The sequence below is a fragment of the Chinchilla lanigera genome, unplaced genomic scaffold (assembly GCF_000276665.1).
Source record: "Chinchilla lanigera isolate Chin_1 unplaced genomic scaffold, ChiLan1.0 scaffold00019, whole genome shotgun sequence".
NCBI classification, from domain to species: Eukaryota; Metazoa; Chordata; class Mammalia; order Rodentia; family Chinchillidae; genus Chinchilla; species Chinchilla lanigera.
The window spans coordinates 29,515,921-29,541,898 of NW_004955420.1; the positions used below are offsets into that span (position 1 = coordinate 29,515,921).

The following is a 25,978-nucleotide window of genomic DNA, read 5'->3' on the forward strand; positions in this document are numbered from 1 at the left end:
GGGCGCGCGCCCCCAGACTGGCGTGGTGGGGGCGGGTCGAGCGCCCCCGCGGGACTCTGCCCGCTGACCTCGGCGTTGGCAGCTTCTCGGCTCAGCAGCCCCACGGATACAGGGTGGAAACGAGGTTGGCCACGGATGGCAGGGGCTGGACACGGGGGACAGGACCTGGACGAAGCGGGAAGGGGTGGACACGGGGACAGCTGCTGGTCACAGACACAGGCACTGGACGCGGGACAGCCTTGGAGACGGGGTGGGCGCTGGACATGGGGCACAGGAGGTGGACACGGGAGGGGTGGACATGGGGCAGTGGCTGAACATGGCATAGGGGGTGGACACGGGGGCAGGGATTAAACGGGGCTAGGGGATGCGGGACACCAGTGGCGAGGCCCAGGCCACCGTGTCTTCTGTCTACACAGCCCAGCAGGCCAGGGTCCAATAGATGGGTGAAGATGGATGGGTCTTAACCTCCCGTGTAGGGTAGCCGTGTGAAGCCGTGGACGCTTTCAGAATAAGTAAAAAAATAAAACCCAGAGTACCGCAAAGGAAACCACTTATGCAGAAATTAAAATACGACCTGGAGCACTTTTATGTGCTTCTGTAGTGATGAGCTGACATCTAGCACTGGTCAGGTGGCTGCTGTCAGCTCAAAGAGGCAGTGGACGTGCAGATACCTTGGGATGTCTGTGACATCAGAGCTATAACAGGAAAGTGCTGTGGCCTCTGCTGGTGCGAAGGGACCGGTCCCTCTCGTGCAAGTGTGCTACATTCACAGTGGAAGGAGGAGCGAGATTTTGCTTAGAAGTTGATAAAAGTGTGGGTCCATCTCTTCCTCCATCCAGTTGTAGTTTTATCCGCGGACCGAGGGTTTGCAGACCACAAACTTAAGAATACCTGACAACAGTTGCCTCTGTGTTAATGATGCGACGGGCACCATTTACAGAGTGCTTCCTCTTTGCCTCCCGCAGTGTGGTTAAGCTTTGTGACTACCCCATGAGAGCCTCTGCTCCCTTCCTCCCTGCTGTGTGACAGGTAAAAATCAAGGCTTTTGCAGTTTCAATAATTTGCCTAAAAATCAAACTCTTAACTCTCAGAAATCTGTATTTTTGGTCTTCTAGTCCTGATTCAAAACAAAACAAAACAAACTTCCTTTGCCCAAAGGTGTAAAGCTCCAGAGCTAGTTCCAGGCAAGGAGAATCTAAACACTTCCATGGGTGTGCCTTCAAGTGATTTTTAGTACTTTACTTTTATACTCTAATTTAATATTGCAGCCACCAATTTCTAAGTAACTTTTACTACGCTGAATGAGAAATGGACAAAATGCTTTCCTACTGGCTGTACACAACCATTTTGTAGTTATTGTTTCTCAGAAGGAGCCGGGGGTGGTCTGGCAAAGGAGAGGAGAAGAGAAAAAATCCAGGACTTTCACGGTTTAGTGGTCGTTACCTCTCTTTGGGAAAACTCACCCTCTTTTAGGGTATTGTGTCAGAAGCTGGCCGGTGTTCACGAACCTTTAATGAAACGAGTGTGAATGCAGGGTGGAAGCAGGCATGATTACTGCAGGCTCTTCCAACTCTGGTCAGCCTTCATGTTAGACCAGAGGTCCCTGTCGCAGGGCTGCTGATCCCGGGGCCTCTGAGGCCTCTCAGTGCAGCAGGCTCAAACTGAGATGTGCTGGACCATAAAACACACACTGGACCTCCACAGACTTGGCTGGTCTTAATTTCCCTGACTTTTTACTTTTTAAGCATAGCCATTAGAAAGTTAAAAGTCATGAGTAGTTCAAACTGTTTTCATTAGACTGTTGGTTTCCAGGGAATGAGTTTCACCCAAATGGGAAGTTATCATAAAAAGAAACTGAAAGCCAGGCACAGTGGCACAGGCCTGTAACACACGCTGGGAGGCCGAAGCAGGAGGATCAGAAGTTCAAGCCCAGCCTGGGCAATTTAGTAAATTAGTGAGACCTTGTGTCCAAATAGAAAAGGGACTGGGAATGTAGCATTCAATCCTTAGTACCATAAGGGAGAGGGAGGGAGAGGGAGAGGGAGAAGGAGAAGGAGAAGGAGATCAAAAATCTAGTATATTTAATTCTAAATGGTGCCATGATAGGTTACAGTGATTATTTCTCATTGTATTTCGGAAGGAGTTTCGGTAACTGGGAACAATGGTACTGACTGAAGGAATCAGGGAAGATTATAGTTGAAAGAGGCTCCCACAGTAGGCCCCAAATCTGACTCAGCATCCAGTAGTGAGACGGAGGGCACGTGGCTGGCAAAACCCTTGGGCTCCAGGTGCGGAAAACTGCCCAGCAGGAGGAGCTTTGCCCAGGGCTACAGGAGCTGCCCCCCCCGTGGCCCTGGTGACGGGGATTGTGACAAAGGACAGCATCTCACAGTGGTGGGCTTTATGCAGCTGCTTCTGTCTGCTGGTGCGAAGGTGTGCTGTGGCCAGGACCCCAGGCCTTTGTCCCTCAAGCTGCCTGCTGGTCCCGTGAGCCCCAAGGGAGACAGCTGCTGTGGTGTGGAGCCCCTCCTCTGCTGGGTGCACTGGCTCAGGCTCACAGCTCCCTGTCGGAACTTTCTCACATTCGTACTAAAGTCTAGGACGGCTCTTTGTCAGCTCTGCTTCCCCCTGTCCTTCACAGGGTCACTGCTTCGGCTCCTTTCTTCCTCATGGTGTTTCCCCCTGTAAATCTCTTGTTCACTAATTCCATCTTTTTTGTTCGTTTTGTTTTGGTTTTCTTAAGACGGGTTTGCTGAGCTTGAATCCTCCTGCATCAGCCTCCTAGGCGTTGGAAATATAGGTGTGTACACTGAACTGTGTTGGACTGTGGTAGGCCCGGAGAGTTTTCCCCTCCATGTATCTGAAGGCTTAAGACTCTCTCTCTAAAACCAGGTCAGGAAGCCTGTCCTAGGTGTGCTCCCTGAAGAAGCCCCCCACCTCCCCGCCCTGCTTGTCTCGGGTAAGAAGACGGGAACACACTGTGAGTGGAGGGGATGCTCACACAGTAGGCAGGGTGACTCCTCCAGTCTTTTTGGGACACTCCTGCATTCCCCTCTAGGAGGGCTCCAGGGTCTCGGCCCTGTCAACGAAGTGGGAAATCACCATTCCCAAGGGACCCCAGGGAGGGCCATGCTTCCAGGAGACCAAATACAAAGAGAAATCCCAGGAACAAGTGTGCTGGGCTCACACCAAGCGTCATAAGTTGTAATTCCCACTCCTCAATGTTCTGGGAGGGCTAAGCAGCAGGAGTTTCAGGTTACATTTCCTGCAGAGCTTGTTGGCTGCGGTAGACCACTCATGTGACTCAGACACAGAGCTCTGTTGCTGTTTGTCCAAAATACTGGTCAGTTGCTGTAGAATTACATAGGATCAGAAGGTGTGCAGAAGAGAAGGTCATTACCCCGGCCCTCTTTCTTCTTCCTCTTTTGTTTGTATTTTCTGAGACACTGTCCTCTGTGTTGCTGAGGTTGGCCTCCAACTCCTGGGCTCAAGCAATCTTGCCCATTGGACATCAACAGGGGGTAAGTGGATGCTGTGTAGAAAGATAATTAGAGCTGGCATGGTGGCACATGCCTGTAATCCCAGCACTCAGGAAGCTGAGGCAGGAGGATTGCCATGAAGTCCAGAGTGACTCCTTGTCTCCAAAAAAAAAAAGGAGACAACAAAGGCATTTTATTAAAAATATTGACAGTGCTGATGATTGTGTCTGTCTGCTTATAGGCTATGACAGAATGCCTGGGACTGGATGATATATACAGAACACAAGTCAATAGCTCACAGTCCAGGAGACTGGAAGTCTGAGGTCAGGGTACGGGCAAGTTTGGAAATTCACATCCAAGATGGTGTCTTGGGGGCTCCATCCTTCAGAGGGGTGAAAACTTCACCACACAGCAGAGTCGGGGGCAAAGAGGCACTCGCTGTTTGCTGTGGTTAGATCTGGGGTGCCCCCAAGCCTTGTGTTTAGAGCGTGATTGGGCCATGAGCTACCCCCCCGGTGATGAGTTGATAGCTGCTTGCTGATAGGCACAGGGCCTGGTTGGCGGTGGTCACTGCTGCGACCTCTCCAGGTGTGGTCCTCCCGGTTCCCCTCCTCTCTCTGCTTCCTGTCCACCATAATGTGACCAGCTCTCCTCCTCTGCTGGTCCCTTCCTCCATACTGTTTCTATTTCTGAACCTGCTGAGATTCCTGAAACCGTGAGCCAGAGTACACTTCTCCTCTGAATTGTGAGTGTTGGTTATTGCGTCCAGTGATGAGAAGTGAAGCAACTTAGACCCCATTTATAACAGCACTGACAGAGGGCAGAGGCCATTGGCCCTGCATCCCAACACTGTTGTATTGGGGAGCACGTTTCTGACACGTGAGTTTCTGGGCGCACATTCAAATCATGGCAGCAAGTAGGCGATTAGCCTATTATATGCAGAGTGTCCACACACTGGTATGTTGCACAGAGTCAAAATTTATGCATGTGTTAATGAGTCGATATTTTTTTCTTACTTTCAGAGAGCTTATGAATCTTAAAGAAGAGTTAAACCAAGCCAACATGTAATCATAAAGCAAATAGATAAGAAATTTCAGGGATCTGGGAGTTGAAGTCATGATGGAGTTGGTTCAAGAAATCGGAGGAAATTTCCCTGAGGTTCTAACTGTCCAGGAGTGGCCTCAGTCAGACAGGAATGTGTATCCATGGCCATCCACTCATAGTTTAATCTCAAGGAAGGCAGAATTCTTCCCTTGCATCCTACCATTCTAGCAAGGACTGTGGAGAATCTGACATTTTCCCCTGGTTGGAAGCTCCTACAGCTCCACGGATGTTGACAGAAGACGCGAGATTCCAAGTTGGAGACAAGAGACTTGTTACACATAGCAAAAGCAGTTGCCAGAGTTTAGTACTCTGAGCTGTTTTCCCGGCCCTCAAGTCATGAGTGGCGGCGTTCAGGGCCTGGCCAGCCACCTGCACATACCATGGGTTGTGTACAGGAAGGAAATGTGCTGGCGGAGGCAGCTGCTTTTATTCTGAGCAATAGGTCTTGTCTGGAGGGAGATGGTGCCTTGTCCCTGCCTTTGCTCCCTGCAAACACAACCCTGAGAAAAGACCAGGGTGAGAGAGGGCGCAGCCTTGCACCCTAACATGCAGAGGCTGAGCAGCCATGGGATGGCCTCTCCCCAGCGGCTGTGGTGCCTGTCTGGAGGTCTGTGTGGCTGTGGTCACCAGTGGACAAGTGTCCCGTGCACACAGATGTCCTGTTCCACGGTCCTCTTCTCGGCTACCTGACCTCACCAGGCTCCTCCTGCATTTGCTCCTTGGCCCTGTGCATTTAGTTGGGGCTGGACGGGGACCCGGCCCTGGTGGCCCCCAGTCCTCAGCTTCAGGCTGCAGCCCAGCTTTCCTAACAGCTCTGCCTGGGGTTCCAGGCACAGACGTGGCCTGGAGAAGTGATACTTTCCTTTCCTTTGCCACTGACCCTTGAGATGTTGTCTCCCTGTAGACTTCTGGAGCAGTGCTGGCTAATGGTCCTATGTATGGCTTTAATATACTTGGGCCCACGGGCTCATTTATGGTGCAGAGTTTAAACCTCTGGGCCCAAGACTTGAGTCTGGTATCTGTGCTCATCCAGCCATCAATAGCAGTGAGATCTTCCGGCCTCAGTTTTCTGGGAAAGGGCCCCCTTAACTCCTGGTTTTGTAACGACTGCGTTGGAGCAGGTGTCCGGAGCACTCGGTCCAGGGCTTGCACAGGAGAGGAAGCATTATTTACTTAAAGTCTTTCCCAGGAGTTATGTGATGAGCGCGCTCGGAAGTGATTCTGATGCGAGGTGGGGCAGGTTCCTAGAGCAGGCACGTTGTCCTGTGGATATACACGGCATTTCCTCTTCCATTTCCTGGGCACCATTGTACTTGTGAAAGTTCATTGTAGTCTCTTTGGTTCATTCTAATAAAATTTTTCTTGTAATGGTGGCCATCATTTTATGCAACCTAATTATCTTGGAACGGTCCAGGAGGGGTAGATTCAGAATAAAGAGCACAAATAAAACTCCTTTATTACCAAATATTTCTATGATTTCCACCGTGAGAGAGGAGAGGGCCGCGCAGTGTGAGTCACCTGAGCGAGGCCCCTCGCTCCTTCCTCCTCCTGCTGGCACATCCCTGCACTCGGGACGGCACATTTCCCCCCAGAGCTAAATGATGTGTTCTCCAGCGAGGCACAACCTTGACGTTACCAGGTCCATTCCTGGCAATCTGTGCGACTTCCCGTTTAAATGTAGATGTTGTTGGAGTCACATCTGTTTGAGTCAAACTCATTAGGTCTTTCTTTTTGAAACGCATTGAGACATGTGTGGCTATTGTCATTGCAGGGTTTTATGACAAGTGAAGCCGGGGCTGCTGGCAGTCTTGACTGTGATCGCGGTTGAGCCGGAGGTGGCACCTTCAGGCCTCTCGTTCCTCCCTGGAAACGGCCCCCGTGGGTGTGGAGCAGGCCCTCGCGTCTGTAAGTTCAGAAGGTGCTGCACTCGCTTTGGAACGCGTCTCTAGTAGTAGAAACGAAACCCTGAAGGGAGGACATGCCGACCGAGGTGTCTCACTCTCAGGGGTGCTCAGCAAAGCGGCTCAGGCTTCTGGAGAGAATGGGAAGAGGTCAGTTCCTCACGAGGGAGTCTTGGGATGTCTCCGCAATGTGCCTGGAGCCCAGCGGTGTCTGTCCATGGGACGGGTCGGGGCTGTGTCTTCCCTCGGTGCATGTGGCATTTTGTCAGAGGATTTACTTTTACACAGCCCCGTTCCTACTGGGTTCACGACGGTCAGTTGTATCTAAGGAGGTTAAAATGGTACGAACCCGGTTTCGTGTGCTATGTGTCCTTCCACGTCTAGTGCTGTCATTTCCTGTTGACGACAGAGACCAGGGGGCCTGGACGGGCTGTGTGGAAGGTGCAGGAAGCCAGTGCGCGTGTTGAGGCTGCGGCTCCTCTGGGTGCTGGGTGCTGTGGAAGTTCACCTGGAAGGAGGTGGGCAGCGGGGCTGCCTGAGGGGGCCTGGTTCATGCGTCCCATGCGTGCCGGGAGGTTCGAGCCAGCACCCGAGGGCTGTGGGAAGACACCAGACGCAGAGCAGCTGTACCGCGTCCTCCGACTTCCAAGGCCACACAGCCCGGCAGACACCCTCTCGTTATCCGGGCTCATCGCACCGCGCAGTGACACCACTGACAGCAGTGCCCGACGGGAGAGGTGGAGGAAAGGCTTGCTCAAGTCTCACTTTGCTTATTACTGCTTAGTTAGCATTCTTTATTACTGGCCTTGCAAACAACGACCTTGACTCTGAATGTGAAACACAGGGGGTCCCTGAAACACATGTTTAAAAGTCTCAAATCAAATCATCACCTGTGGCTGTCTGTGATTTGCAAGTGCTGGGATGCTGACAGTCCACCGGCCTGGTGACTCTCGTGTGAGTCACCTGCTGCGTGCTGGCAGGGCGGGGAAGTAGCTTTCACCCACCCTCTCCCCCCTGGCTGCTCCTTCAGGCTCCAAGACCATTCCTGAACCAAAGCTAAAGGTGAGTGCTCAGGTGTGGGATCGCCCGAGCTCCGTCACTACTCTGCAAAGTTAGGCTTTTGAGCCTATGCTGCTAATTTTCCAGACACTGTTCGACAGCAGCGTGTCTTACTCACTTTTCTCTGCACTAGGTCAAAGAACCCACGCCTGCTGCTTAAAGGAAAAGTTTACTTTGGCTCACGGTTCAGAAGCTTCAGTCCATGGTCCGCAGAGCACGCACTAAGGCTCTGGGGGACATCTAGGTCTATCCCGCAGCACAGTGACCTAAGGTTCACCCATCCTTTATCGAAGCGGTGCACAGAGTTGCTCAGATACCCAGAGACCCCACCGTGGGCCACACCAGCCCAGCAGAGAAACATTTCTGTAGCCCATGCCCCTCGCCCCTTTGAGACCTGGTCTTGCCGAGTATGTTTTGGGGACGTCATCAGCCTGAGGTGAGGGACTGGGGGTGAGGTGCGGGCAGCACAGTGGCCCTGGTGGCAGCCTGTCCGAGGAATGGGGGCCTGGATGGCTGCACAACCAGCATGAACGAATAAAAAAGCTCTCAGGCATGGGGCGTGACAATATGGATTTGAGAAGTCACATAGTGTCATTTGGCTGAGACTAACTTTTCTAAGTAGGATGGGAAATGCCGCCAAATGGTGAAAAGATCCATCCCACTGTCCCCCCGCCCAACACAGATTCACAGTGGGCATCTCAACAGATGCGAGGTGAAGCAGTTGATTTTACTTGCTTACCTGGTTCTACCTGTTCTCACACTTTGTCCCAGTGGGAAAGGGCCTGGGTCCGCGCTGCGGTTCGGGGTGCTCCTTTGTCTCGTGCAGTGTCTGGGTGGCACGACAGAGGTTGTCTCTAACTTCAGGGACGCAGCGGTGACCTTTCCGAGCTTGCGTTTGTGCTGATCTTCTCAGTGCAGCCACAGCCCCTGGAGAGCCTCTTAGCTCACTTTAGCACAGCTTCTTCATGGATCCGTTGCTCCTCTGGCCAAGCTGTGGGTCCTGGATCTATGCTGCAGATCCTCTCCCGCTCATGGGCTCAGCGGCCCCTGAGCAGCCCTCTCGCAGCAGGGCTGCCGAAGCCTGCGAGCTGCACCCTGAGACCCAGGGGTGCCACACATGTGGGGTGCGTCCTCACACACTTCTGATTCAGGCCGGGCATGCCCTGTTCTGGCACTTTCTGAGGCCACTGCGTCTGCCTTCCCAAGAGTCTTGAACTTAATTTGATCTTAGTGAAAACAATTTCTGTACTTAATGGACTTACAAAGTAGGTGGAACAACTCCGCTCATGGTTCAGGTTCTTTCTTGACAGGACTGGATCTCACTGGCGCCAACAGCGGAGAAGTAGCGACAGCTTCACTATCTGAGTGTGCTCCATGTGTTAGATCAGGGCCAAGTGTGCAACACACAATTCTGTCATCCTTTCACCTCCTCCTAATTCAGCACCAAATGTCCCCCAGGGCAGCTGGAACCACGCTCCCCCCACAGTCCCAGGGTGGGCTTCACCCATTCCCCGCCTATGTGTGCAAAACCCAGCCCCTCCGGGTTTGTTCCTAGCGTCCTTTCTTTAGGAAGTGGAAACCCGCAGGCAGGCCCCAGCATGGTTGCCATCTCTCCCCTTTCTCCCCTCCAGTGGCCACGAGGGATAGGCATCCGTGCTCCCTCCTGGCCTCTCAAGGAAGGGGCTCCCGGAGCACCCACCTGTCCCATCTGCAGTACCCCTCTCTGTGGAAGTTCCTCAGAATGCAAATATTTTCTAGAGTCTTCCATCTTAAAAAACAAAAGCGAAAACTTCCTTTGAACTTAGGTTCCTTTCTTTCCAGGACTGTCTTTCTCGCCTCTTGGAAGATGTCTGCAGTCCCTGGCTCCATTGGCAGTGACCCACCTCTCCTGGGGACGGCTCCACCTCCTTGGCTACCCGCTAATGCAGGCTGTTCCTGCCCAGCGGGCGGCATCTCCGTGCCCCTCTCCATGGTGCTGGACAGCGCGCAGGCCTCCTTTGTCCTGGCTTCCTGTTTCCTCCACCTTGTGCGTCACGCTGTCTCCTCTCCTTTGTGGCCCCTCCCTGCTCAGCTTGTGCCAGTGCAGGAACAGGAGGGGGTGGCAACGGTGGCCGGGGGAGCTGGGGGACCGAGTGTGTGTCCCGGAGACTGCTTCAGGCGAGGCAGGCACCAGCAGAGGACCACTGAGCCAGTATGATGACCTCTGGTTGTGCTCACTGGTATCATGGGTTAGAGGAGGGGCAGAGCAGGTAATGATTTCAGAGAATTTTTCAGAGCAGGCAAGTCTCAGGTCACTGCCTGCTCAGTTATGCTGGTTTTGAAAAGCCAGGAGAGGGGCTGGGGATTTAGCTCAGCTGCATGGCGCCTGCCTGGCAAGCGCAAGGTCATGAGTTTGATTCCTGGTACTGGAAGAAAAACAACAACAAAAAAACAAAAATGAAAAGCCAGGAGAAAGACTGTGCCTTAGAACATGCCTCTGGGTTAAAGAAATATAAAGGAAGAGGGGAGGAGAGCTGTGTGTAGCCCATCTCTGAGGAAGGAAGCAAAGGAGGACAAGCATGTAAATCAAGCCGTTCAGCCTTAAAAAGTGGGCAGGAGTGGAGGAAGGGTAGGACAGGTAACTCCGGCTAATTCCCTTTCAATATCTTTTAATAACACTCTTAGGAGAAACGAGAATTTTCAGAGCTGCCAACAATAGCAGTGAGATTGGAGGGCAACGCCATTGTTTCTTGGATTATAATTCCAAGAGAGATGCAAGACCCCAGGGAGGAGGATGACAAGGCCCTCAGTAACACTTCCCACGGTAACCTCGAGGAGGGGTTTCTCGGGCTTTTCCTGGAGATGATAGAGTGAAGACCCTCACCCTCGTAGGCCGATGTGCACCTGTCAGAACTGCTCAGTCACAAGAACCAAGTCTGGCATTTCAGAGTAAACACGTTATTTTCTATGAAATGGCCATAATTAGCTGTGGGAAAATCGTTGACCCATTAGCAGCAAAAACAGATGGAATGAGCTTTGTCTTCACGCGTGAGCTAACCTGTTGTGAAAATATGAACTGTTAGCCGTGGACTCGGTCCCCACACTGCAGGGGTGCTTGGTACCGAGAGGCAAGGGGGCACAGCCGGCCCGAGTCCTCTGTCAGTCACTTGGGGTGAGGCCTCCGGATGTCTTTGCAGGAGCGGAGTAAGCAGCGCAGAAATCTCGACATCTGCTCCAGCAACACTTTGAACAAGGTTTGCAAAGGAAAGTACTACTCTTCCCTAAATCGGTTCCATGCACATTAAACTCAGTGTGACCGTGTGTGTGTGTGTCACACGTGTGTGCGTGGGCAGGAGTGGGGGCTGACCCAGGGTCTCACACTTCCCAGGTGAACCCTCCCCCCCATGCTGCGGCCCACCCGGCTGATGTTCCACTGGGATGCTGCTCAGCATGGAGCTCGTCTCTGCGTTGGTGGGTGGACGCCAGGCACGGTCTCGGCCTCGGGGTCTCCAGCCTGCACGCTGCAGCTCCTCACTCACTTCTCTGTCTTGTGCTCCCTTGCTTCCCGAGACACCACTCTCATGGTTTTTCTTTGCCCTCTCTGACTGCTCTTTCTCTGCTGATGCAGTTCCAAGGGTCTGGGGCCCTCAAGCCTTTACCTTCTGTCCTCCTCAGCGACCTTACCCACTGTGCCCCTTCCAGCTCCACCACGCTTCCCGCTCTCAGATCTCTGACCCGGCCCAGTGTCTCCTCCTGCAAACCCACTGGCCTCTCAGACTCTCCCTTGCTTGGCATCTCAGACCGGACACCCCAGAAGGGAGCTCCTCCACCCAGTCGTCCCCCAGCTCAGCAGATAGACAGTGTCTTCCCGCTACACTGCAGAGCGGAGCCATCCTCCACTCCTCCGCCCTTCTCACCAAGGAAGCAAACAAACCCCAAGCCCCATTTTCCCTCTTGGCTTCACTGAAGTCCTCCTTTCTCTAAGCTTCCAGTCTAAGCTGTCTTGACTTCTGCAGGACTCAATAGGAAGCTTCCCTAGCATTCTATTCAAATTATTTCTTGCCCTTCTGTAACATATTCTCACACTTAAAAAGTAAGAGTGATTAAAAAATAACGAACCCCTCCTGAACTTTTTGGTGGCTTACTACTAGTCACAGATCGGTGACAGTGCGCCCTGGAGCCACTTAGACCTGTGCCTCGGCAATACCCTGTGATGAATGCAAGCAGAACTCCCCGCGTGGCGGTGACAAATGGCTCATGGAGCAGGTGGACGTGACGCCGCAGGTCCCTGGAAGTCTGCCGGTGTAGGGGCATCTCTGGGCGAATGCACGAGGAGGCAGCCAAGGAGGGGCCAGGGCACACCCAGAGCCCGGCGCTGCGTGGAGGCTTTGGGCTTCCTAGGCAACAGAATCAGGGCTCTGAGCCCAGGTTTTGAGTGGCGTGGAGCCTGCCCTCAGTGCCCTGCTCCTTCTGCTTGTGCCGGGTCCCTCCCAGGCTGAGGGTCAGACACGCGCCGGGAGGGTGTGGCATTTGAGCTGAGCATTCTCAGAGGACCAGCAGGATTTTCAGTGTTGGAGCATCATTCCCAGGGTGGAGAGTAAAGTGGGAAGGCGCAGAGTTGAGAAAGGCCCTGCCTTGAGTGCTGTGTGACCCTGGGCCCTGCCAGGGGAAGTCACTGGACTGCCCATGGGGCACCAGCCCAGCCCGACAGTGCTAGGAGCCGCTTCCAGCCATGTGTCGGTGCCTTCTAGCCCTGGCCAGGATCCGTCGCCCACAGTCAGGGGCAGAGCCGAGGTTAAACCAGCAGAGTCTGACACAATGACTTCCTCTGTAATCCTCAGACGCGTGAGCAGATGCCAGGCACCACACTGACGTCCGGCCACGTGACACCAACAGAAGCTGCAAGCTCAGGTGCCCAGCATTTCTGCGGCCCAGAGTTAAAAGGAGGAAGGGACACAGGGAACACCGTGACAGCGAGCCCTGAAGACACAAGACCCCATTTGTCAGCAGGCGGTTCTGCAGTGACTCCAGCCCCACTCGGATGCAGATGCTTAGCACAGAGCACGTCCACAGCTGAGTCCCTGTTAGGAGCAGCCCACACACATCAGGGCTTTGGGTCTTCTTCCCGACTTCCCAGACTGTCATGAAATGGTAGGGAAGGACGGGTGAGAAGGGACGGGCTCCGAGAGTGCACACCCTTGCCCCTGTCGGGAGCCGGCCAGGGCACGGGGAAGACGGCACTGCAGGGAAAACGTTCCCCACCACTGCTGTCTACAGAGCGATTCTGTCTTCTACTGAGAAGTCGCCACCGTGCTTGGTGAAGGAGGGTGCAGCCACTCGCACTGTCGCCCGTCATCCCACAACTCGTGCTCCGTGGTGACGGCGCAGCACGGCTCTGGGCCGGCTTTGCTCCTTGCCACGTGGCCGCGCGCAGCTGGGAGCCGCTAGCTTAGTCCTGTCCCCTCAGCCTCCTGAGCGAGCATGGCCTGAAGGCTTCTGGGAAGAGCCGGGGCTGGCTGAGTGGCCCCGAGGACAGCAGTGTGGACGCCGTGGGCTCATGGAGGCTCCGGGCCTCACAGATGTGCGGTGTTCAGCTGCTCTTCCTGCGCAGGCAGATGCCGCCGAGCTTGTGAGCCGCTGCCTGAGCAGCTGGCCTTGGGCACCATGGACACAGGGTGGGTGGTGCTGGTGCCCCGCTGCCTGGCCTCACCACTCCATTGGCTTTCACCTCTGCTGGCAGAAAGATAGCACCAGCCTGTGTCACGGAGTCACCAGGAAACGTGAGTGGAGGCCCCACACTGTGCGAAAGCCCTGAGCCAGGTAAAAACAACCTCTTGTCCTTCTGAACTTCAGCTAAGACAGTGGGGTTGTAGCTAGACATCCTCCTCCTGGGCCAGGGTCGGGGGAGCAAAGAAGATAGGCAAGACTGTGACACACACCCCAGGCCTTCCTCCTCCACCAGTCGTGCAGTAGTTCACTGTGGTGTCAGTTTGAATGGACCAGGAAACTCGTAGTGGAGTAGTGGAGCACGGTTCTGGGTGTGTCTGTGGGTGATTGACAGGGAGGCCACAAACAGAGAGAAGACCCGCCCCGGATGTGGGTGGTGCTAACCAATAGGCTTGTAGCCTGGATGGAGCAAAAAAAGAAAGAGGAAGGAAGTCTGCCCTTTGGCTTCTTCAGAGGAGATCAGGCTTTGCCACTGGCCTTGGACATTCATCTCCAGTTCCTCCAGGCTTCCAGTGTGGACTCTTCAGCCACCATCACGGACTCTTCAGCTTCCCTGCATGACTTGCACCAGACTCTGCAGTGAGCTCCAGGCCTTGTTTTACCTTCATCTGCGTCCTTCAGCTCGCTAGTGTGGATATAGCCATTTTGTCTTCTTCCACCAAGATAATATATTTAATATAATGTTATACAATATTAAATTTGTTCCTCTAGGGAGCCCCAACGATACAAATAGGTCAGGGATCTTTGGATTATCACGTCTCAGGGCTCTTTGGCTTGTCACTTCGCCTGTGCCCCTCGGTGTGTCCCGTAAGCACCATGCCAGCCCTAGAGAGAGCACTGCTTGATGGGAGGTGAGGGGCAGGGCTAGAGACTGTGTTTGAGTCATCAGAGTTAGCTGGATTTTCTAACAGGTAAACTAGTTCCAAATCTTTTTATCCACTTATTTTTTATTTTTTGTCTTTTTGAGACAGGTCTCACTATGCAGCTCAGGCTGGTCTTGTGCTCACTTTGTAGCCCAGACTGACCTCAAACTCATAACAATCCTCCTGCCTCAGCCTCCTGAGTGCTGAGATTACAGGCATGCGCCACCACATCTGGCCCCTTTTTAGCCGCTTATTCCATCAGTAAAAAGTATTTGAAAATGCATCTCCCTAATATGTATATTTATTTATAGATTTATATGTATTCTCATCCATATACCTTTTTAACACTGGGAAAGCTTACTTTTTTATAAAAGTAAACATAAATAGAAGGCCTAGTCTTTCTTTTCATCTGCCTCCAACTGGCCACATTATATCCCACAAGTGCTGCTCTAACCTCTGTGCTTCCCAAGTTCCAGCTTTCTATGGGCAAAGGAGGAAAGGAAGTGTCCTAGGCACTTTCCTACTGCTGGGACAAAGTGCCTGGCACTCACAGCTTAAAGGAGAAGGTTATTTTGGCTCATGGTTTCAGCAGGTTTAGTCCATGGCTGACTGGCTCCGAGGAAGAAATCATACTGCAGAATGGCGTGGCAGAAGAAAGCTGCTCACCACATGGCAGCCAGGATGCAGAAACAGAGAAGAGAGAGGAGAGGAGAGAGGAGAGAGGAGAGAGGAGAGAGGAGAGAGGAGAGAAGAGAGAGGAGAGAGGAGAGAGGAGAGAGAAGAGAAGGGAAGAGCCAGGAACAAGCATACACCCTTGTAGACAGCACATTCAGCCATGAACCCATCAATGTATGAATCCACTGACAAGTGGCACCCCATGATCCAGTCACCTTCCATACACAGGAGACCCTCGAGAGCATTGTGTAATGACTCAGAGAGAAGATGGGTCATAGCTGCGGTGTGGGCTGTGTTCAGAGAAATGATGGAAGGAGGGGAGGTCACATCCAGGAACTCTGGGCTAACTCAGTGCAGAAGCGGTGTGATGGTGGCACAGTTAACTAAGTGGAAGTGGCTGGAGTACGTAGTGCAGCCTGCAGACCTGTGAGTCCGTGAACACGGGGCTCGGACAGGACCCTAGAGAGCAGGGGGTCGGCCCACACTCCTCCACCCCAGGCTGCCCTGCCTTTTATAAGGCAGGAGTGAGGGTGGGCAGAGGTTTAGTGACACCTCCTCTCCTCCATCCTGGCTGGGACTTCCCCCACATGCATCACCTTTGGCATCCCAGGCTCCTGGGCTTGGTCCTCAAGGTGGTGGTAGGGGGCTCTCTTTAGGAGGCAGGGCTTGGTGACACAATGCCATGGGGATGCCACACTCATGGGGACCGAGGCAGCTCTTGGAGACCCTGAGTCAGTTCTTTCTAGATGATCATTATAAACAGGGCAAGCCAACACACCCCAGCTTTCTGCTGTCCTGTCTCAGGATGTGACCACTTCTTCCAGCATGTCTTCCTGCTGCTATGACATCATCCTTCATGACACTGCCGGAGCCTAGCCAGTGCTGGCATCATGCCCTTGGACTTCCAGTCTGTGGACTAAACAAACCTCTTTTCTCTATAAATTTACCCTGCCTGCAGTATTTTTTTTATAGGTACAAAAAACCACACTAATACAAAGATGGCAGCTCCCAGCCCCAGGATGAGCATGAGGAGGATGGTTCCGTGTTCTTTATGATCTTCAGCTCAGTCACATAGACACAGATCTGAGGCCACCTGTCTTGGTTACTTTTCTTTCATTGCAGAGACAAAATACCTGATGCCCAGAATTAAGGAAGGAAAGGTTTATTTAGCTCACAGTTTGTGGAGGTTTCAGTCCATACTCGGCTGGCTACAAGGCAGGGTGGCACATGGCTGAGGAGCAACCAATCGTGGCAGTGGAAGACAGAAAAAGCAACAAGAGCAAAAGGGGCCAAAAGGGCAAAAGGGAGGAGCAAGCCTCTTTCTTTCCCTTATAGTGTATGCAAGCTACCTGCCCTAGGGTGAGTGCAGCACTCACACCCATAATCCCAGCACTAGACAATGAACCAATCACAAACTCTAGATTCAGCCACCTCTGAAAAGCAGCCCCATGACTGCATGACACTTTGGGGACTTCCAGACACAAACCATAATACCGCCACAGCCTCTTCAGTGAGCACCAAGCAGCTCACCCAAGCACTTGTTCTGGGCCAGTCTCTGGGCAGGACAAAGGAACCCCATTCTCCAAAAGGACCCAGGGCTCATGCAGGAGAAAGATGTGTGAACACAGCTATGCAGCACAGGCAGTGGGCTCCTTTGGGCTCTTTACCAGCGTATCCTCCAAGTCCAGTTGTTCCCTGGGGAGGCAGTTCCAGGATACAGGTTGAGAGGTATTGAGTGGGGAGAGGAGAAAAGCCACTGAAGAGACAAGAGCAGGTCACCCCCAGGTACTCCTGAGCCTCCATCCTGAGGACCCCCCAAACCTCCATGGAACCTTGCTGCTCTGTGCATGGCCGTAGCTTCGACACTTGGCCCCACCGGCTGAGTCAGAGTCGGTTTACACAATAAGGTTTGAGAAGCACTGCAGGAAATCTTTCATCTTTACAAACACAAGAACTTCAATACAAGGCATAGTTTTTCTGTATTTTAGGACTTGGTTCTACCAAACTGGATGCTTCTGATAACTTCTTTCAGGTTATCAGTGTGTGAGGTGAACGCCGAAAGTCTCCAGCCATTAGAAAGCTCTTTAAGATGCAACTCCATTTACCTGCATTTTGTCATAATTAGAACTCCGTTGCAGAGACAGAAGGCTCACACAACCAACTGTTCTGTAAAATGCAAATTGTGTATGGGAAGCACTTCCCCTGGGAGAAAATAGAGAGGCTGTCATGCAAGAAGTTATTTTTAAATGATCGCACCAAATGTCTCCTGTGCTTTAATGTTTTATTAAAAATTTCAATGAAGAGAGGCTCTTTTATGAAAGATCAACACACGTACACTGAGAGATGAGAGAGATGTGAAATGTCACACACAAGTAGCTTAAGAGCTCGTCGGCACATCTTTTGGATGGATGTATCACTTTTTGATACTCATCAGTTCATTCCACACGTGGGGATAAATGTAAGGAGATAAAATGAATGTTTCAGAGTGTAGCTCTGGCCACAGTAACGCTTGCACAGTAAACGATCCCAGCACTCAGGGTCTCAAAGAGCAACATGTGTTTGCTTGTGCATCTGCAGGGTGTCTTGGGAGCTTTGCTCATTCTGGCTGGGCCAAGTTGGGCTCAAGTGTCAGTTGCCTGTGAGGTGTGGGGCTGCTCCTTGGACCAGCGGCCTTCCCGGGATGTGCCCTTATCCTGAATGCCGAAATGTGAGCAGACAGGCCCCACCCTGTGAAGCATTTCAAGCCTCTTTTGTGGCTTTTCTGCCAACATCCACTGGCCAAAGCAAGTCACATGGCCAAGTCCAAAGTCAAGGGTAGCAGGCATCTTCCAAACTGGATGCTTCTGATAACTCCTTTCAGGTTATCAGTGTGTGAGGTGAACGCCGAAAGTCTCCAGCCATTAGAAAGCTCTTTAAGATGCAACTCCATTTACCTGCATTTTGTCCTAATTAGAACTCAGTTGCAGAGACAGAAGGCCAGTCATGTTGCCAGTCATGTTGCCAAGCCCAATTACAACAGGGTGGGGTGGTGTGCGTGCCCCGGAGTGGGGATAAAAGAGTGCATGCTCAAGGCATGGTGGTCACCTCCGCTACGTGGTGTCCCCAGAAGCAGACTGCTTTGTGCTCTCCTGAGTCATGGCACGGTTGATATTTGAATAGTTTCCTCATTCTGAGAGCAACAGGGAACTAGACAGTGAGTACCTGTGACTCCCAAGCGTTGTGAGAGGTGTTTCTCTTGCGTTATTTCATTTACCCTTCTGATAGGACCACAGGGAAGAGACTGCTGTCAGAGGCCCCTGGGAGGGTGAGCGGCGAGCCTAGGCGTGGAGATCTCTGGCAGCCTCCAAGCTCTGCGTATTGGTCATGTATCTTCTGCCATGGCAAATCCCACACTTATTTCTCAGAAAGGAACCATCTTCACACTGTGTTTACTTCAGCAGACAAAAAGAGCCATCTGTTATTTTCTGTGGGTACATTTTGTTACCACCTCCTCTGCTCCAGGACTGACTGGTCATACAGACGGGCTGGTCAGCGCACACTTCCAGGCTGCTGGCCGGGAGCTGACTGGCTGTGTGGCTGGGTGTGGCTGGGCCCTCAGCACTGTCTTCGGCTCTTGCTGTTTCATAGGAATGGGGGTGTGGGGTGGCAACATGGGGAAGTCAAGAGCCTGGCTAGAAACTGTCTGCCAAGAGAAGGTTTCAAATGATCCACCGATGTCCCCTCCTCTCTCCTGTCTGAAGTGTCTGCCTCCCAAACTTTAGCTGCTTTGTAAGCAGTGTTTAGCACTGCCGCATGGGTTTAATGTCCCCCAGCCCGTGTGTGGAGGCTAGGTCTTCAGCCTGTGGCCCTACTGGGAAATGGTGGGGACTTTGAGGGGCGGTGCTTAGGGAGGAAGTGAGGTCACCGGCCCTCTGGGGGAGGAAGTTCAGTCCCTCCTCTTCCTCTTTGCTTCCTGCTACCAGGAGGCGAGCAGCTCCTGCAACTGCCTCACCCCAGAGGGGTCCCAGTGCTGGGGACAAGAAAGACGGAGCCTGATGCTGTCCTTGGACCCCATTTCTCCTCCACTTTTGCCTTTTGGGGAGCTCAGCCCTTCCTGTAAGTGAATGTGGAACCAGTATTTAGAGAATGTCTGTGTCTCAGTCACTTTCTTCTTGCTGAGACACAACACCTGACACCCGCAGCTCTAAGGAGAGGATGTTTATGTAGCTCACAGTTTGTAGAGGGTTCAGTGGGCTCCAAGACAGGGGATGTGGCAGAGGGGAAGCGGAGAGCAATCAAGAGAGGAGGGAGGAGGTCGACCCTCCCGGGCCACGCCCCCAGGACTCACCACCTCACATGTAGCTCTAAACTCGTAATTCACACTGGTGGGTATCGGCCACCGTGATCCAGCCACCTCCCACCAGCCCCACCGATGCGCACACGAGGCTTCGGGGCATCTAGATGGAAACCTGGGGATCTGCTGGGCGGAATGTGCCATCACTAGCCTGCCTGGAGGAGTGGGGTACAGTCCACTTAGCCACATCACCGGGACTTTTAGTTACCACACCACTTTTCATTTCATGTCCGTAAAAGAAGCTCTGCAGTCTACTTTTAGAATGTGTGTGTGCGTGCACGAAATCTTGCTCTACGAAACCTACACTAACTTCATTAGATTAATTGTGGGGAGGTAGTCAACTGGAGGTAAATTGACCATAGATTAATCTTGTTTGCTTTCGTTTTACCCTAAAGTAGATATAAAAATTGTGGCTGGGAAAGCCATGCATTGTCTGCAGTGGGAGCCTCACTATTCCTTTCATGGATGAGGATGACCAATGGTTGGTACACCATTATTTTAAGAAAATGGTGGCTTCCCCATCCCATGCTATACATTCCTTATGCCTTAAAGACAGATAATTTATTTTATTTTTAAGCAAGGTTTTGCATTTATTAAGGGTAGGAAAAGAAATATGCTCTGTAGCGTAAGAGTGGACCACTGGGAAAAGGAGCACAGTGGCCATGAGGTTAATGGTGGCCATCTTTTGTGTCCCCCACTACTTAGGCTGAAGCCAGATCTAGGCCATCCTATCAAAAATCTGCTTGATCTCATGCCAGAAGAATTAAAGATAACATTTTCTGATTGGCCCCAAGTGCAGGGTATGGGAAACTTTTTATTTTTTCCTACTCTTGTGCCCTGGATTACTGTGATTGAAAGGCCATGCTCACTTGCCCAGCTGGCTGGCCATGCCCTAATCTCCTGCCTCATTTCCCCAGAGACATAAATTCCTCTATTTCATATGGCATTTGGCTAGCCTCTTCTGGATAGAATGAGCTGTAGATCCCACCTACTGGGGATTACGTGCTCTCCAAATACCTCAGGATGCTGTGGCTCACTGGCTGGGTTGAAGAAGGAAAAACAAACCAAAACAAAACAAAGGCCCTGTCAGCAGACAATAATAAAGGAGTCAGTGCCTGTGTGGGAATAGCTGTTGCGCTGCTGTTCAATGGGAGAAAGTTGTAGTCTGGGTCACCATCTGAAGCCTTGGCTGGATAAACTTTACTACTGGATTGGCGTAGAGCCCAAATATGAGAAGGAATAGGCGGACTATTCTCTGGTCTGTCTTAAAAGGTATGCTATGACAGATACAGCAAGTAAAGATTTTCGTGCTGTGGGGAACCACTCAGACTGCTTCAAAGCTAAGAGGGCCTAAGGACACCCTTAGGGAGGAGGACTGGGAGGGCTGCCTACCTCTAACCAGCACACAACGCACACAACCTATAGAGCCATGGAGCTAGCTGCAGGAGCTAGCAAAACAGTTAAAGCAGAAGGTGGGTGAAACAATGCCTGCACGGCTGCTATGGCTGATAACACAGTGAAACCCACAGGAGATGTCCCAAACAGCCAGCAGAGCCAGAACCTCCTCTAGGAGTCGGGTTCCGCAGGCTGTGAAGAGGAAACCCCAGAAGCAGACAATCAGACTGTGATACACTGGTTGATGGCAGTGGCTCCCTGGTTTGGGAGAATCCAGGTGACCTACCGGAGAAAGTCCCTATCTAGACTTGGTAACTGTGCTACGTGAAATGGGCATGCGGCAGATGACGTTGGCACTGCAGTGCCACAGCAGAGATGAGGAGCTGCCGACGGCACACGGCAGACACGGTCCTGGAAAGGAGGCCGGCAGGCATGTTCGGGCCAGTGGCAGCCCCTCCGGCTCCCTTTTCAGATTGCCTGACTCACTGTGCTATGGATGCCACGGCCAGGTGAGAGGTGGAGGAATGAAGCATCAAGGTAAGGTGAGATCCGTAAAAACGGTACCAGCAAAGAAAGAGAAGGAGGCCCCGAGCGGGTGGGGCCACCCCAAGGACAGGCTGTGGGGCCCATGAAGGTCAGTCAGGAGACTCGAGGCCATAAGTGGAACTGACTATTTACTGGTCCCCAAAAGATATGCAGCACGTACTAGCGTTGGTGGATATCGGAGTTGAGTCAACGCTAATATGTGGCAACCCAGACCATTATACAGGACCTACTGCAGGCACAGAAGTACATGGAGGTCACTACATCACAGCCTGGAAGGCCTGGTGGCTTTGGGTATCAGGCGCTTGCCTCCACATCTATGTGATGCTTATGTTTCCCCAAATTGCTGAATACATACGGGAGTGGACATACTGACTAGTGCTCAGCTCAACAATGCAGGGAGAATTCTGGTTGTGAATTTGGGTGGTGAAAAGCATAGTCCCAGGTCATCCACATACACACCGCTCACACTCGTACAGGCCACGTGGGCTGTGTGCGTGAAGCAGTACTGGCTGCCTGGAGGCCGTGAGATGGGACAGACTATCTTGAAATTGGAAAAAGCGGAGGTGATACGCCCTGCACAGCGTCCTTCTGTCTGGCCCTTGAAGAAGCCAGAGGGGTTATAGCAAATGACTGTGAAATCTCACCCTGATGCTGGCAGTCAGGACCAATTTGCCCTCACCTGAGAGGCTGGGCAGTGGACCTTCCAAGTGTTACCACAAGGCTGTTTGCATAGCCCAACTTTGTGCCATGGCCCGGTGGCCCAGGACCTGACCACCTGGGCCAAGCCACACTCTCTGTCACTGTTTTGTACTGAAGTTATGCTAACCTCTGATTGCCTTGCAGATTTGAAAGTCACTGTGCACAGTCTGAAGGAAGCTTTGCTGGCCTCGGGGTGGGCCATGGACAAGACGAGGTCCAGGGACCGGGCTTGTCTGTCAAATTCTTGGGTGCTATACGGGCAGGTAAGGCCAGACCCATGACAGTAGCCAATAACAGGCCTATGCAGGCTGGCTAGGCTTCTGGCGGATGTACCACACCTAGCTACCCTGCTGTGCCCTTTATAACAGGTGACCAAAAAGGGCACAACCTGCGGCTGCACAGATGCAGCGGAAGCTGCTTGCCGGACTCAAACAGGGCTGTTGCACACATGGAAGCCCTACGAGTCACTGGCCCTGCCCTACATTTATCGTAGCTGTCAGTGGATGACGATGGATTTGCTGGGACCTGTGGCACAAAGAGGGGAAGTGGAAGTGCCCAGCTGGGTTTTGGGCATAGTTGTGGAAGGCAGCTGAGAGCCGGTGTTCCGAGACAGAGAAACAGCAGCGCTGTATGCTGCCCGGCGTGCCTGTGAAAGCATCACAGGACAACAGACAGTGGAAGTCCAGATAAAATACCCTATGGAGGGCTGGGTACAGGCGTGGACAGCCTGTCCCAGGAGTGGAGTGGAATGGGCCCCACTCTCACATGTTGGGGGACATACCTCCAACAGTGGGCCTCTCTATTGGCTAGCCTGTGGCATATGAACTGGCAACGGTTTATGGACCATGATACACATGGCCCAGGAACCCGTCCAGGAGGACAGACATGAGGGCATGACCTCTAGTTCCAATACAAAAGGGAACGAGGCACCCGCAGCCAACACCAGATGAACTGATGGGTCCAGTGTGACTTGACAGCATGGACAGCAGTCACCGTCTAGCCCGGGACAGAAGTCCTCTGGTTTGAAACCGGAGCAGGCAGGTCAAGCCAATGGGCAGAGTTGCAGATAGTGTGATTGCTTGTGATGTGTAAAAAAGACCCCTTACATGTGTACATGGAGAGTTGGGCCGTCTTGAGGGGCCTGATGTTCTGGCTGCCAGCTTGGGCAGCTCAGAACTGATAGCCAGGACACTGTGCTGTGTGGGGTGCTGACCCCTGGTGAGACGTACGGGAGCACGGCCAAAAAGCCGACTGTGCAGAGTACCAGGGTTCAGGGCATGAGCCCCTCCTCCCAATGGGAAACCACTTAACAGATGCTTTGACCAGGCATGGCAATGGTGGACCCCTAGGAATAGCATCTGACCAGGGCAAGGACCATAGTCTCAGCCCTCCAGGTTGAAGCCCTTGCGCAACGTGTGGCCCAGGCCCTGAATGTTTGCACCAGGCTTTGATGTTGCTTATGGATGAAACTGTTTGAATGAAGACAGTGTTTTTGCAAAACCACATGGTTCTTGATTTGTTAACTATAGGTACTTGTGCCCTGTTACATATAGAATGTTACAGTTATACACCTCTGATCTTTGAGGGTGTGGGGTGTGGGGAACCACTGAGACTGCTTCAAAGCTCAGGGGGTCTAAGCACTCTGAGGACGTGACCCCACTTGTCTGGCACAGTGGGATGCAGTTATGTAACCATGACTTAGCACAGGTCAACACCCATGCGTTGGTTATTGCACTATATAAAAATGTAAATGTGAGATAACCTGTGTAAGAATCACACAATACAGGTGCGGGCGGCTCTTGCTCTGGCTCTCTGCTCTGCTCCACGCTGCCTGCTGTTGTGGCTGATGTCTTGCACATGTGTGTTCTTTAACCTTGTGACCTCACCCTCAAGAATCTCCCCTGGGCCCCTGAGTGGACTGACACATGCTTCCTGTGGAGGAGAAAGCATGGCAAACAGGGATTTAGATAAACTACCAAGATCCTGCGAGCTGTAGCCCTAGCAAGATCATGCACATTATGGTTCTAATAAGAACCAGGTCTCAATACAGTGCCCTTGTAAGCTGTTGTGGATCAGGGCTCACCGGTGGCTCTACTTATCTGCACCCGGAGGAGCAGCAGGGTTTCGCTTTTTGAAGAGGAGCTTCTGGTCTTCCAGAGGTTCACAGGAGTCGCTTTCTTCTTTCGGTGGTGTTTTTCCCCAGACAGTCCAGGTGGGGCTAGTTTTAATCCCGCTCTCTATCTCTGCCACCTTTACTGCAGTTGGTGTGGCAAGGATCACTGGGCAGGCGCCCTTCCACTTTGGTTTTAAGATAGAAAAGCCCACCCGTGGAACTTCTCAAATGGACTGTTCAGACTAGTTTTGGAGGTGTTTTGAATCCTCATAAGGGATATTGACAATAATTGGAACCAAGATCAGAAGTCTGTAGGCAAAATTTTGTCAGAGTTCACTTTTGGGTCTGGTTGGCTCTCTTGACCTTTCTAGAGGATTTAGGTCTCTATGCAGAGTGGAGATAGTACTTTATTCTTAAAGCCTTTGCCAGAATTAGAGAACTTCCCCTATGTTTACTAATAAATCTCTTCCCAGTAAGGGAGTAGGACACTGTGGGACAGTTAAAAACTCATGGTTGAACATTTGACCTTCAATTGACAGGTCAGAGCAGGTGTAAAGAAGCTCTGACTAGGGGTCTCCTTGGTCCTGCCTGATTGGCCTTGGGTTTCCCACGGAAAACTCTGGCCTGCCTTTTTTTCTCAGCCTTTCTCCTTTGATCTTCATCTAGATCCCAGTTGTTGAGCACAGGAAAGGCTGTGTCCAGCAACTGGGTCATAAGGGCTTGGGATACAGCAAGTGGCCAAGACAAAATGGGCGTCCCACCATGACAGGTCAAAAGCAAGGGTGAAAGTTTGGAAGCCATTTGTAAACCTGCCAGGATCTTCTGAAAACTGGCCTCCCTATTCTTTACATTGTTGGGTATCTCAGACAGATATTTTAATGGTTGAAGCTGTAATATATGTACTTAGTACTTTGTAAACTACTGAGGGTTAAGAATTTTTGCTTTTCCTTTTTGTTACTTTAAAAAAACATTTAAATATTTGATTTATTATATATTATTGAAAGATTATGATTCAAAATTTAAATGGTAAGAAAGGATATATATGGACAAATTTCTCTTTCCTTCCCAGGCACATCAAATAGAAATTGCACTGGACACTTGTTAAAAATGGCAAGACAGATTTTACTCAAGCTATAGAGGAGAGAGACTAGTTTACAGTTGAACTCAACTCTGAATACAGGAGGGGCAGCTGGGAGGCAGCCAGTGGACAGAGGAGGGCTGAGGGGATTACCAAAAGGGACTTGCTTTCATTTCAAGAATGGGAGATCTGTACCATTATTGTGGGTTTAATAATTAAGACATTTTCAACCTGTTGTGAGAAGCCTAATGATGCATTCCGGGGGTGCTGGTTCTGGAGGGGACTGTGCTTTTACCAGCTCCATCTCAGGCCTGTTTGCCTGGTATGTGCAGCATGATAAAAAAACAGAAATTTATTTAATTTTTTTTTTAAAATTTATTATAGCAAAGGGCATATTGCTCTTAATCTTCCTCAAGATTCTCCCCCTCACTTCACACACACTTGTCCAACCACTCTTGCCACTTTCTGAAGCACTTCTGGAAGTCCTCTTTCATGAGTGTCTTTAGTCTTGCTGTCCTGGCAACCCTGATGTCCCGAATTCAAAGAGTTTATCTTTCATGGTGATGAAGAAAGATTTCACCACCAGGAGTGAGGTTGTTGCTGGAATGCTACCTGTCCATGTGGCTTAGAAGGCTTTGGAAGTGGTTCGTGGGAGGATTTTGGAAAGGTCTGGAGATGCATACTGGAGAAGCCCTAGAACGTTGCAAGCAGGGCTTGATAGGGGATTCTGGTTGGAGCTCAGAAGACCAGCGTGCTTATAGATATGCAAGCAGTGAAGGCCAGGCTCAGGAAGTCTCCATTGGGTATAAGGACTCTATTGGCAGGCCATATGTGTTATGTTCTATCAGAAAATTTATCTACATTTTGCTCCTGTCCTGAGACTTTGTGAGGGACTGAGATCAAGGGTGGCAGAGGAACTTTCAAGGTAGCCCTGTGTTGAAACTGTGGTATAGATACTGCTTGGGCTTTTAGCCAGTTCTGTGTTGAGAATCAAAAGCAAACATCATAGCAAAAGTGAATGATTGCG

General features: G+C 51.7%; 1 protein-coding gene across 7 annotated transcripts; it reads left to right on the forward strand.

Annotated features, from left to right (window-relative positions):
• Positions 1 to 6: 6 nt before the first annotated feature.
• Positions 7 to 14,239, forward strand: LOC102014254. 7 transcript variants are annotated; one of them, XM_013513574.1, is made up of 9 exons: positions 7 to 124; positions 966 to 1,029; positions 2,744 to 2,959; positions 6,355 to 6,634; positions 6,894 to 7,002; positions 7,677 to 7,979; positions 9,365 to 9,569; positions 10,208 to 10,346; positions 12,364 to 14,239. In XM_013513574.1, exons 4-9 carry the CDS (start codon positions 6,562 to 6,564, stop codon positions 12,369 to 12,371), a joined length of 837 nt encoding a protein of 278 aa, XP_013369028.1. In that variant the 5' UTR covers positions 7 to 124; positions 966 to 1,029; positions 2,744 to 2,959; positions 6,355 to 6,561; the 3' UTR covers positions 12,372 to 14,239. The 7 variants fall into 7 exon arrangements, 1 of the variants encoding a protein (XP_013369028.1); XR_001233784.1 differs by lacking the exons at positions 2,744 to 2,959; positions 6,894 to 7,002 and having other exon boundaries at positions 6,355 to 6,488; positions 9,365 to 10,776; XR_001233786.1 differs by lacking the exons at positions 2,744 to 2,959; positions 6,894 to 7,002; positions 7,677 to 7,979 and adding an exon at positions 10,720 to 10,776 and having other exon boundaries at positions 6,355 to 6,488; positions 9,365 to 10,346.
• The last annotated feature ends 11,739 nt before the right edge of the window (positions 14,240 to 25,978 follow it).